This window comes from Macrosteles quadrilineatus, unplaced genomic scaffold (genome assembly GCF_028750875.1).
Source record: "Macrosteles quadrilineatus isolate MER2022 unplaced genomic scaffold, UCM_ALF_1.0 Scaffold_2__2_contigs__length_208266976, whole genome shotgun sequence".
Classification (NCBI taxonomy): domain Eukaryota; kingdom Metazoa; phylum Arthropoda; class Insecta; order Hemiptera; family Cicadellidae; genus Macrosteles; species Macrosteles quadrilineatus.
Window position 1 is genome coordinate 48,088,272 of NW_026542595.1, and position 13,518 is coordinate 48,101,789.

Genomic DNA, 13,518 nt, shown 5'->3' on the forward strand with positions numbered 1-13,518 from the left:
AAAGGGATTCCGCACATCTACAGTAAAATATCTTGCTAACAGTATGTGTCGATTTTCCCTGTGATGCTCACGAGCTGAGAAAAAAGGTTTTAAAGAAATATGCTTGCCTATTAATATATAGATTAATGCAGTATTGTAGCAAACAGCTGATTGATTTATCATTTGACACAGAATATTGTAATATTGTCGTTAGTGTAGACCATCTCAGCAGATTACACCCCGTTTTTTTGGCTTTAAAGTTTTATATTGCATCGGAAGTCTATTCTGTGTATAGTCAATGGCAGAGCCCACTGCAATGAGCATTTTATACTTATACGCCAACCCCGTACGAAGGACGTGTACTCTGCTAGTTTCAATATAACACTCATACAAAGGTATACTTATACCTTATATACGTATACTTAGCTGGAGAGCTGAGTGGCTGTAGTGCTCGCCTAATAATCAGAAGGTCGTGAAAAAGTCAGCAGCTTTTTGATGGTTTAAACTGGAGTAAGCTGTCCTTTAGCTTTAAATAAATTATCTTTGCTAGAGAGACAGCAGATCTTTGTCCATAACAAAGCTACACACTCCATTAATTCATAATCAGCTTAAAATATATGCAAAGTGATAGTAGTTGTCATCAATAGGAGCGAAGTGGCTCTTGGTAATACGATTGAGCACGATACCAAAAGACACTTTTGCTTTGTGAGATGAACAACTATTTTCATCATACTGTTGAAATAACCTTCTAATCGTTACAAAATTAGACCGCTTAATTTGAGGTAGGCCTATATAAAGTCGTCATCAATGTTTACATTTCTGTTGTTTACAAACATAACTAAAAATAGTGTGCTTTTACTAGCTTTTTCAAAATGTACTAATAAAATTACGCAGTAAAATTTTGGGATTAGGGAACCGAAAAATTTACCATAGCCTATGTTTTTTCTGTTCCCTTAAAGTTACCTGAAAACGATGATTTTGAGAACGATTTAGAGACCTAAAAACGGCTGTATTCCGAACAGTATGATGAAAAAGTAATTTGCTGTTTTAGTGAAAAGATTAAGTGCTTAAATACAGTGGTGGCAATAGTGGTGCGGGGGGGGGGGGGGGGGCGTGAGCTAGGTGACCAGGGTTTTTCGGAAAATTTTACCGGGACCCAGGCCCACGACGGGTGTTTGCCACATGGACTCCCTATCACAACAATATTTATATGAGAATTACAAAAAATTGTATATGATGAAAATTTTTTAAAAACAGTAAAAGCGCTAGGAATAGTAGTTTACAACAGCTAAACTGACACTAATTGCCCGATCGATAGAAATTCTCTACTAATCTAAGTCAAAAAATTGTCATCGATCACGCGGGTTGCATCAACTGTCCTCAGGGCCTCTATATCTTGATTATTTTTTGAAATATTGAACCGGCCCGGAACATTTTTCCCACCCTGTATAGAAGAGTGTGATATAAGACACATGTAGGAGCATGTTTAAATACCTTCTCAGAGGAGAGGAAGTCCTGTTGACTAACATTGGTACGGGGATGGAACACTCCAGTACGATGGGTTTGACTGGGACCTTGGCTGATAAAGTTCTACCTGATCTTCTACCAGACTTGGGCCTCGTTGTCACATCCTCAATAATATTCAAACTGTTGAAGCCACTGGTAAGCTCTGTACTCAAACTATCACACTTTAACCTCGGCTCGGGGCTTACACTGAACGGGTCATTCTGTTCAGCAGCTACTTTGCATAAAATTGGTTCTATTTTTTTCACAACTTCAGGCCAGATTCTTAAAAATATTTGGTCTATCACAGCCTTTTTAATTTTTTCTTTATAAAGTTCACTGCAGTCTACCACACTGTCTTTTTTAACAACAGTCCTAGCCAAGGCGTCTTCACTGTCACCATGAGCAGAGATGATTTCCTCCAGCTGCTCCTGAATTTGCTCATGTCGACTTCGGGTTTGACAGCCAACAGAAGGTTTTACTGCTTCGCCATAAATCCTAGATGTAGAAACAAACAAAAAATAAACCATAGTTGTATGTGTGTTTTTTTAATTAAAATATCATTCCTGCAGATAATTAAGCTGTATCTATTCCTTAACGTTCATAAAGAACACAAAGTTTTGATAAAACAGTTAGCCGGACTCCTATCAACCACATAGGTTTTGATAAGAAATTCCTAGTTCCAACTTGTTTCAAAGCACGGGCAAAGCAACTAGTCTCAATAATGTTAATAAATCAGGTCTAATTATTATTGAGCAACAAAAATCATACATTTTTAATAGATGGGTTTGGATTCCAAATTTATAATACCACCCAAATGATAATCTTAACTTGATGCTTTAACGCCAATTTAAGTTAAGAGGTACTTTCAAGCAACTTAAGGATGGTCAGCCGCAAAGGTAAGAACTCCTCTCCATTGGTTTTCAAGGAGTGGATCTCAACCTAACAACTCACATGCCCAATATGAATTTAACCCATACCGATGAAGTTGGATGCCCTTGTAGATATCTTAAGGATTTGGAGGCTACACCCTAAATCATTGAAAACTTAAAAATATTAAAAACTAGGATTACAGGCCAACACCAAAAATTACTAAATAGAAATCAGCCTTTGCCCATTACCTGGTTGACTCAAATTACTCAATGAGCAGCATAGACGATGGTTTAGAATTTTCCATGTCTGTGGGAAAGGTAGCAAACTTGACACCTTGGAGGAGTTTGAGATTTATCAAATTTACAATGACGAACTATTTGAAGACCATATACGCAACAAAAAGTTACAGTTCTGGTCTCACTGGATTGTCGATAAAATTCTACACTCAAAACTAGCTGACTCATCCAATAACATCAGTGATAACAGAAAGAGAGGAGACAACGTGACGTAGACCTCCAGTCTGCTACCAACCCCGCGCCACACCGGACTAAATCAGTATTATCATGATAGCGCTATTAAATGTTTGTGTATATGTACCATTTTTATGTTCATGTCATACATGTTTTAATTGTATTTGTATTTTTTTTAACAAGGTGCAAGCTTTGAGAATGTTGTCTTCTCAACAAAACATCTAAGCTACTGAGCAATCTTCATCGTTGTACTATTTGACGGAGGAACGTAAAACCTATTATTGTCTTAACAAAATAGTCCAGGGTGCAAAAACATGAATTTTGAAATAAATAAATCTACAACTAAAGTAACTACTGTAGTGTTGTGACTTACTTAAAAAATCACATTAATGTCTGATAATGTAAGTAAAAAGTTATAAGTGATAAGCCATAAGTAGTTATAAGTGATAAGTGATAAGTGGTGTGTGATAAGTGTATAGTAAAAAGTTTTTTTTAATGCCATGTATAAGCTCAAATATAACTGGCACATTGAAAATCAACTGTTACCTATTCTTAAACTGCCCATACTTAAACTTATCTACTAGTTTTATAAATCACTGTATATTATCAAACGCTGAAAATAACAAGTTTTTTTTTACTTCACTTACATTGCTTCCCTCTTTATTTTAAAATAAGGAGCGATGAAACGTCAAATAAATGGGAATGTGATGTACCAAAACATTTCTTTCAATGTTGTTTTAGCAGATAATCCCATGAAAAGAGTAAGTTTTAATAAAGGTTTACTGTAAAATCTAAAAATACTAGTCCATGTTAAAAAAGACAGCTTAAAACCGTGTTATAATTAAAATACTCAAAATCAAGATACACTGATAGAAATGTGATATATCAAGTACGTAACTCAGACTACTGTTGAGTCAGAATCAATACAAATGATCTTAAGGTGGCAAGTCAAGAATGTTACCTTGGCAACAGAAAACAATAATTATTGCTATGTAATATTGGCCTAACTGTAACATGCAATGTATTGAGAGGGCAGAGGGTGTACAAATGTAACCTTTCAGTGCAAATTGATCTACTGTTTTGAGAATATGGTTACAGGAAAAATACTGTCTATTTTAATAAGGGTATATCTATTTTTTTAACTATTTAAAAGTAATTAGTTCTTCTAGATTAGGAGAGAAGAATAATCATCCAACACATCTAAACATTATAATATCAGTTGGATAGTATCCGTAGGCTACTCCAAACTTTAAAAAAAAATGTCATAAAATGTCTGAAGTTCTTTTGCAGTTGTAATGTAAAAAATGTTGCTTACATCTAAAATTATTGAAATAAAAATATACCTTTCTCACAATAAACCTCAATTAATTGAATAATTTAATGTTGAATACCCCACCGCAGAAAACCTGCACAGTGCACACTAAGGGAATTTCCATTTGCCTGACTTGATTTTCACTTAATTACCTTAATTACCTCCTTCGTCACCAAGACCAGCGATGCCGGATGGGTTGTGTCAATACTATTTACATATTACTAAAAATAAAACTTTTCTCTTTAGATAAACTTTTATGTCATGGCGGTGGATACACCCATACTTAATCTTTCAGGCTATAATATGGCCTATCTTTTAGCCATGTCTTCAGGGCAGTGCTAAACTTAGGAGCTTCCAGGTTCTTCAGTGTTTGGGGTAGACCATTGTAAATCCTGAGTGCCATGGTCGGGTATGAATTTTTTGTTTTTGAGAGTCTGCAGAAAGGGATGTCTATTTCATTGTTACGCCTGGTTTGATGTGCATGTATGGTACTTCTTGTAGGGAAATTTAATAGGTTGTCTTTAACATGGACGGAACACAGAAGGAATTAAAGTACACTTATATCTACAGTATTAAAGTTGTAACGAGTTATTTTCCCTAGGGGGGTAAATATTTGCTATTTAGCCGCGCACCTATTGCTGGCATCAGCAAGCGGCGGCGGTGAAGCTAGCGAGCGCCCTTTGACCCGGCTTATCAGTTCGGATAAGCTTGGGTATCCTGGGACTACTGGATAGCCGAGAAGGACATTCTAGTGGTGGATCCCGGACAGTGAAGAAGGCAGTGTTGGTGTCCTGTGTAAACGGCTGGCGTACGTTGGAGGTACAGAGTGTACGTGGTGTGATCGCGCCGAGTGTTGGTGTAAGTTGGGTACAGACGGTACAGACCCACTGTTGGTGAGTGGACGACGTTCCTTACACTTTGGTTTAGGATTTGATTTAATATTAATCTTACACTTTATTGCGAGAGTTAGAGTTGTAACCGTGCTGGTCAAAGCCTGACGGTAGTTAGGATTTATATTAGTCAGGAATAATATTTAAGTGTATTCCTGACGGTTCTGGGCAGGTGCTAGAGCGCAAATAATATAATTTGATTGACTGCAGTAGTAATTATTTTGCGTTGTACCAGGAGTTAGTTATATTACTAATAACTCTGAGGCCCGACAAACCTAGGCTGCACGATTTAGCGTGCGTAGTTGGAAACACGTGGCCAGTAGGCTAGTAGCATTGACTTTATATCTCTAGCTAATATTATTAGCCTATTAACAGAAGCCCAGCTAAGTAACACAAAGTTGGTAGTAGCAGTAGCAGTAGTAGGGTTGTTATTGTTTATTCATTTGATTATTTTAATTTAACCTGAACAGCTTGTTTGGTAATCCAACACGTTATCTTGGTAGCTTGGATAGCGGAGTACCGGCTATCAGATAATATATTTATCTAGTGTTTGGAACGTATTTAATATTTATTTATCTGCTACTAAGTAGCTCAATATTTTAATAGTGCAATTGCCATTTAATTTTGCTTGTTTGGCTTGGTATTTATTGAGACCAGCTATTAGTGGCGTAGTCATTCTACCTATAGTGTACTTGTATATTATTATGTGGTACGATTATTGAGTGAACTGTTTGATTCTTAGCTTGGGCATTAGAGTTGTGTATTGGATTATAGTGGCCTAGTAGACCCCGCCTGGTGATAACACGCGTTGTGGTTTTTATTAGCAAGTCGTCGTGTAACTCACCGTGTTTTAGGCACTTTGGGCTTAACTATTGGATAGTTAGGACGAAGCCCGAGTTGCGTAGTCAGCAACGACCCCCTAGGAGTGTGGAGAATCGGCGTAGGTCTGGTAGTGATTATTGCACGTTTGTTGTGGTGACTTGTTTTTGACTTGTTCACAGTGCCCGTGTATGAGCCAGTCCTATACCGGTTAGACCCGGCTTTTGGCCTAGTGGTTTCCCTGACCTTATCGCAGACCCTGGAATTTTACCCAGCCATTGTAGGCTTCGTCGCAAGATGGCGCCTGCGAACAGGGACTGAGGTTGGCAGTGGTGCTGAGTTGTTGACGTATTAACGGCGCCCGAACAAAATAATTTTATTTGTGCAGATTTGCTGCGGACTTGTGCAGATTGGCTGCGGACCTGAGCTGTTGAGCAGAGTTTTAGGCAGACCTGCTGTGATTTTATAGTCGGTTGGGTAGGCCTAACCTGTTTTCTGTTACAGCGTGGTGTGTTGTGAACCCTAATTTATTTAGTGGTTGGATACATAGATATTAGTTGGTAAATATTATTTTGCTAATTAATTGAGCTTTAGTGTTGAATATTATTTGAGTGAGAACCCTTATTGTGTATTTGTGGTTTGACGTTCACACCTATAATTGGTTTGATTTATTATTTTGCTAATTAATTGAGCTTTATTATTGAATATTATTTGAGTGAGAACCCTTACTGTGCATTTGTGGTTTGACTTTCACACCTATAATTGGTTTGATTTAATAGTACGGTGTTAAATAGATTTTAATTGGTTACGCCCTTATTTTTGCGGATTTGTCGTGGTGTTTTGAATTTTAAATATGGTTGTCACTACGAGTACGACGTCTGTGCTGGGCGGTACACCTATTACATCTGCTATTACTACGACTAGTTCTGGGGTTAGCTCCGAACTGTCGGTGATGACGACATCGTCATTGTGGCCGGCGTCTTCGCCCGTTTGGCCGACAATTTCTTCGGTAGTGGCTACGACGGTGACAACTTCGTTGATCTATTCCGCGCCAGCGACTATGTCCTTGGGGTCGCAGCCCCGGGACGGTCGCGTGGGTTGGATATATGACCTCTCGAAAGGGGAGCTCATGAGGACGATGGACCAGTATGGTTTGGTGACCACTGGGACTTCTGCTGAATTACGGCAGAGATTTTCATCGTTTTGGAAGCAGCGGAATGCCCGTCGGTACAGCGAGGATAGGCTGTGTACGGCTGGGGCTGCTGCACCGACATATGTACCGCCGGCTACTACAACCATAGGGCATCCAGACCCCCCGAGAACCGTACCTCAGGTACTGGTTAGTACTGAATCGGACCAAACAGAGATATTCAGGCTTAGCAGGGAGTTAGAGGCGGTCAGAGAGATTCTTGGGTTGTCTTTGGAGACTGATACCCGGACTCTTCGAGAACAACTTGCATTGGTGGTGCGACAGGCGAGGGGCTCGCCGAGTAATGAGGTCGGCTATGGGTTCGGAAGACCCGCCAACCCTACGTCCCCTGTTGTGGCTGCTCCAATGCCTACCTTTGGGTTACCTAGTAGACCCGAGGGATGGCAGCGGCCCAATGATAGTTCTGAGAGACCAGCCCGGCCTTCTAGCTTGGAGCTGCCACGGGGCTCGGATATGCTCTCAAATGAGGCCAGCAGGGTGGAGCCAAAGGATTGCTCCAAAGTATGCAACACGGTACGGAAGTGGGGTTTAAGGTTTGATGGCCGACGAGACCCTGTGTCGTTCCTGGAGCGCCTTGAAGAGCTGATGGTCTCGTACTCTATAACACCAGAGGACCTGCTCAGAGCGCTGCCGGAGCTGTTGCAAGGCTCAGCGCTTCTATGGTACAGGAATTGCAAGGAGCTCCTGTATTCATTCGACGCTTTTCGGCATCAATTTGAGATCCAGTTCCTTCCACCTGGTTATCAGAGGAATTTGGATGAGGAGATCCGAAAAAGGACACAGGGTGAAGGCGAGCACTTCCGGGACTACGTTGTTGCCATAAGTACCTTGCTTAGGCGTAGCGGTACGTTGTCGGAGCATGGTAGATTAGACTTAATCTACAGCAACATGCGTCCGGAATACAAACTTATGGTACGCCGGCGTGACTTCAGGAACCTGGCCGAGATGGTTGAGTTGGCCGAAGATTATGAGGCTTATATGCGCGAGAAGGCAGCCTTCCGACCTCCTCCTTCTCCGAACGTAGCGCTGGTTTTGGAAACCGCCTACACGCCCAAAAAGAAGGCGGAGAAGCGCGCCGAAACTGCCGCAGTCGAGAAGCGGAGTTTCGAGAGACCATCTCCGGAAGCTGAGTCGCTTGGGCGGGTGGCTTCGAAGTCGGATAGGGTCCACGGTCAACGGCCCGTGACAGCAGCTAGAGCGCCTGAGGGTCCAAATGGGACGGTGAAATGTTTTAGGTGCCAGGAGATTGGTCACTTTGCCCGAGAATGTGGTAAACCAAGGACCGTCTCCTGTTTTGGGTGTGGCAAACCTGGTTTGACGGTGAGTCAGTGTGGATGTCGGGCGGGAAACGGCAGGCCAGCTCAGACATCAGGAGGTCAACTGGGCAAGGCCACCCAAAACGAACGACCTCAGAAGAGTGGTCCGAGTGGCTCGGAAAACTAAACAGCCTGGTTGGTGGAGTAGACGAGAACCGGCTGGTTTCGGAGACAAGGCCCTTTGTTGAAGTTGTGCTGATGGGCAGCGTTTTTAAGGCGTTATTGGACACTGGGTCCGTAGTTAACCTGGTTGGGCGAGAAGTCGCCGATCATCTTCAACGCCAGGGGGTCGAGCCTTTTAAGAAACCCGCTCCTCTAAGGATGGCAGATGGGTCGCGGTCTAGGGCCCAGTATTCGTTCCGATTGGCAGGGGAGGCTGCGGGAAGACGGTGGGTTGGAGACGCCTTGTACGTTCCCACTCTTACCACAGATATGATTTTGGGTATGGATGTCATACGACATCTCGGACTTGTGACGGTCGTGACGGAGGTGATAAGAATGGGCGTGGGTGAGGACTGTTCTGGTCAAGTGGGCCGCATAGACAGTGTCAAAATTGGTGACGAAGACCCCGAAGGCCCTTGCAATGGAAATCCCCGTCTGGTTCCTGATGCCAAATCATTCAGCACCATGTTGGCTGGTAGTGGCTAGGAGAAGAGCTTTCTTTGTTTTGAGTTTGAGACCTGTGGTGTAGGATTCACCATTGGGTTAGGTGTTGGAGTATTTTGTTTTGGCCGGAGTTTGAATATTTTTTTTTCTTTTTGGCCGTTTTCTTTTTTTTTCATCCCGATGTAAGTGGGGGATGTAACGAGTTATTTTCCCTAGGGGGGTAAATATTTGCTATTTAGCCGCGCACCTATTGCTGGCATCAGCAAGCGGCGGCGGTGAAGCTAGCGAGCGCCCTTTGACCCGGCTTATCAGTTCGGATAAGCTTGGGTATCCTGGGACTACTGGATAGCCGAGAAGGACATTCTAGTGGTGGATCCCGGACAGTGAAGAAGGCAGTGTTGGTGTCCTGTGTAAACGGCTGGCGTACGTTGGAGGTACAGAGTGTACGTGGTGTGATCGCGCCGAGTGTTGGTGTAAGTTGGGTACAGACGGTACAGACCCACTGTTGGTGAGTGGACGACGTTCCTTACACTTTGGTTTAGGATTTGATTTAATATTAATCTTACACTTTATTGCGAGAGTTAGAGTTGTAACCGTGCTGGTCAAAGCCTGACGGTAGTTAGGATTTATATTAGTCAGGAATAATATTTAAGTGTATTCCTGACGGTTCTGGGCAGGTGCTAGAGCGCAAATAATATAATTTGATTGACTGCAGTAGTAATTATTTTGCGTTGTACCAGGAGTTAGTTATATTACTAATAACTCTGAGGCCCGACAAACCTAGGCTGCACGATTTAGCGTGCGTAGTTGGAAACACGTGGCCAGTAGGCTAGTAGCATTGACTTTATATCTCTAGCTAATATTATTAGCCTATTAACAGAAGCCCAGCTAAGTAACACAAAGTTGGTAGTAGCAGTAGCAGTAGTAGGGTTGTTATTGTTTATTCATTTGATTATTTTAATTTAACCTGAACAGCTTGTTTGGTAATCCAACACGTTATCTTGGTAGCTTGGATAGCGGAGTACCGGCTATCAGATAATATATTTATCTAGTGTTTGGAACGTATTTAATATTTATTTATCTGGTACTAAGTAGCTCAATATTTTAATAGTGCAATTGCCATTTAATTTTGCTTGTTTGGCTTGGTATTTATTGAGACCAGCTATTAGTGGCGTAGTCATTCTACCTATAGTGTACTTGTATATTATTATGTGGTACGATTATTGAGTGAACTGTTTGATTCTTAGCTTGGGCATTAGAGTTGTGTATTGGATTATAGTGGCCTAGTAGACCCCGCCTGGTGATAACACGCGTTGTGGTTTTTATTAGCAAGTCGTCGTGTAACTCACCGTGTTTTAGGCACTTTGGGCTTAACTATTGGATAGTTAGGACGAAGCCCGAGTTGCGTAGTCAGCAACGACCCCCTAGGAGTGTGGAGAATCGGCGTAGGTCTGGTAGTGATTATTGCACGTTTGTTGTGGTGACTTGTTTTTGACTTGTTCACAGTGCCCGTGTATGAGCCAGTCCTATACCGGTTAGACCCGGCTTTTGGCCTAGTGGTTTCCCTGACCTTATCGCAGACCCTGGAATTTTACCCAGCCATTGTAGGCTGAGCTATCCCCGGCAAACGGTTGCGACTGCACGCACTTTTAATATTTATTTTTCCCAGTGCAGAAAATCTCGTCGCAAAGTAAAATTAATTTTAATGAGTAGGATTTAGGTTTACTGCTACAGAGAAGATAATGAGGTGTTTGTTTTAAGCGAATTTCCCATATAGGGAATAAGCTATTACCGTAGTACTCATGGTAAGACCTGGGCGCGGGACCGGTTTTTTTTTTGTTTTGAGGTCCCTAGAGCCAAAAACACCATCGGTTCAAATTCATATATATATATATTTACTAGCTGACCCGGCGAACTTCGTATCGCCTAAGTTATAGGTTTCCCCTAAGACATACCGATGGAAAGAAAGTACCGTTACGTTTAATTTTCAAGATGATCTCGTTCGCATCGCTCAATCACGTCCTGGTTGAAGTTCGTTCGCTACGCTCACTCACCTTTGGGTTGGAGCTCGTTCGCTACGCTCACTCACCTTTAGGTTGGAGCTCGTTCGCTGCGCTCACTTGCCTTCAGGTTAGCTCGTTCGCTACGCTAACTCGCCTCCAGGTTGAAGTTCGTTCGCTACGCTCACTCACCTTTGGGTTGGAGCTCGTTCGCTACGCTCACTCACCTTTAGGTTGGAGCTCGTTCGCTGCGCTCACTTGCCTTCAGGTTAGCTCGTTCGCTACGCTAACTCGCCTCCAGGTTGAAGTTCGTTCGCTACGCTCACTCACCTTTTGGTTGCAAATTAGCTGTTGTCATAAATGTAAAAGAAATAATAGTGCTGCACCCTGTTGGTAATCCTTGTAACTTTAATGCTATTGAACATCATAGAACAGAACCAACTTGTTTAATTGAAACAGCTGTTAAGATTCATTAATTCCATTTCTCATAAGGTTAACATGGGAAACTCCAGAGCCGCTGGGGCGGAGCCCTTTTAAGAATTTCGAAACGGGAAATAGTTTACGTCCGATTCGCATACCTACAGAATTTACACACCAAATTTCATAACGATCGGTGAAGTCGTTCCGGAGGAGTTTGCAGACAAACACTGTGACACGAGAATTTTATATATTAGATATATTTATTTATATATTTATATATTTATATATTTATTTATATATTTATATATTTATTTATATATTTATATATTTATATATTTATATATTTATATATTTATATATATGTGTCCGTTAGCACGATAACTCAAGCAAAAATGATCCGATTTTGATGAAATTTGGTACAAACGTGTAAACCTACGTTTATTCGAACGAGTTCGCAATCCAGCATGATCGGACCATGGGAACGGGGGTTTACGGGGGGTTTTATGGGGTAAAAATAGGTTTTTCCTATTTTTTACCCAAAAAACATAAAATTTAGCAATTTCTTTTCAAACCATTTTGTAGATCTTAAAAAAACAAATAATTTAGTATATTGAAGCGTTATTATGCGCCTAATGGTTACGGAGAAAATTCCAAAAAATTGTAAATTTAAAATTCCAATGTGGATTTAAGTGTACTTATGTACTTATGGGTAATAAGTAAACTGTTGTAGTTTGCTTGTTTATGAACATATTTTGATCAAATTTGAAAAATATTTTTTTTTCTTACTAACTATTAACATTTTACAAAAAAAGAACAGTTTTACCCTCCCTGATGCAGCAAACCTAAGTACTTGTTAAACTAATTCTATTTAAATAGGGAATAAATGTTATATTTTTAAGTAGACATTTCAGTGTAAATCCAATCAGTCAAATGGAAATTCGCTTAGTCTGCAGGTTTGCTGCGGCGGGGGTATTTTTTTATTAAAATGTTGATAGCTTAGTATAAAACAAACCGTAGCCTAATACATAAATTACCAAATTTGATAAAAAATAGCCTTATCCATAAACAGGCAAACTACAACAGTTTGTTTACTCTCCATAAGAATAACATGGAAAATTTAAATTTACAATATTTTAATCATCTCTGTAACTGTTAGGCATTCAATGCTTCAAAATACAAAATTATTTAATTTTTTAAGATTTACAAAATGGTTTGGAAAGAAATTGGGAAATTTAATGTTTTTGAGTTAAAAATGAGAAAAAACAATTTTATCCCGTAAAAACCCCGTTCCGATAGTCCGATCATGCTGGTTTGCGAACTCATTCAAATAAAAATAAGAATTAATGTTTAAAGCGTTAGATTTTACAGTATCTGATCAAAATTTTTTTTGCTACATACCTATTTTTAAAATTATGTTTAGTATTCTTGTTCCACTGTGAGTTTCAGTCAGTTTGCTCCAATATTAAATTGTACGGCGGAATCGCTCTTGTTGCCTCTCAAAGGCAAGAAATAATCTAAATAGGAAGAGTAGTGACATCAGTTATATGTGTTGCTCAATTTTCAAGGATAGAGGTTGGCACTACTGGTGCAGTTTGAACAACACGTCCGTTGAATCTGCTCCCGATTTTTACCACTTTATTGCTATTTATAGTGCTTGTTTGTGACAAATCTCGTATAAAATCAGTATTTTAACCTATTTGGGTCGTGATTACCTAGCTATAACGTTGACTGTTAGTGCTTAAAACTGGTTAACTCGAACATTGATAACAGCGGGTCCGACCACGTGTATCAGTCCACGCTCACCCGTGTTCGAAGGTTATTCTCAGATCTCGATCAGTGTTGTGTCGTGTTCTGTGTCTAGTGGCTTTACTAACTGTTTGTGCATCGTAGTCAGATTCGTATGTCGAAGACAATTGAACAGTATTTCACGCCAGCGTCGAGAAACCCTAAACGTCAACGTGGTTCGAGCTCTCCAGGTGATCTTAACCTACAATCGGACGACATGGAAAACGAGTTAGTTGGACAGCTCTCAGTTTCAGGTTTGAGTAAATTATTGGAAGAAAAACTTGCTAATTTAGCAACAAAAAATGACTTGAGTGTACTTTCAACTCAAATTAATC

General features: G+C 40.6%; 1 protein-coding gene across 7 annotated transcripts in view; it reads right to left on the reverse strand.

Annotated features, from left to right (window-relative positions):
* LOC128984749 (uncharacterized) overlaps positions 1 to 13,518 on the reverse strand; it is an 80,014-nt gene that overhangs the window by 22,310 nt on the left and 44,186 nt on the right. For all 7 annotated transcript variants that reach the window (XM_054404102.1, XM_054404101.1, XM_054404099.1 and 4 more), the window contains one exon: positions 1,474 to 1,980. In XM_054404102.1, the coding sequence (XP_054260077.1) occupies positions 1,474 to 1,980 (507 nt within the window). The remainder of the gene's footprint in view (positions 1 to 1,473; positions 1,981 to 13,518) is intronic.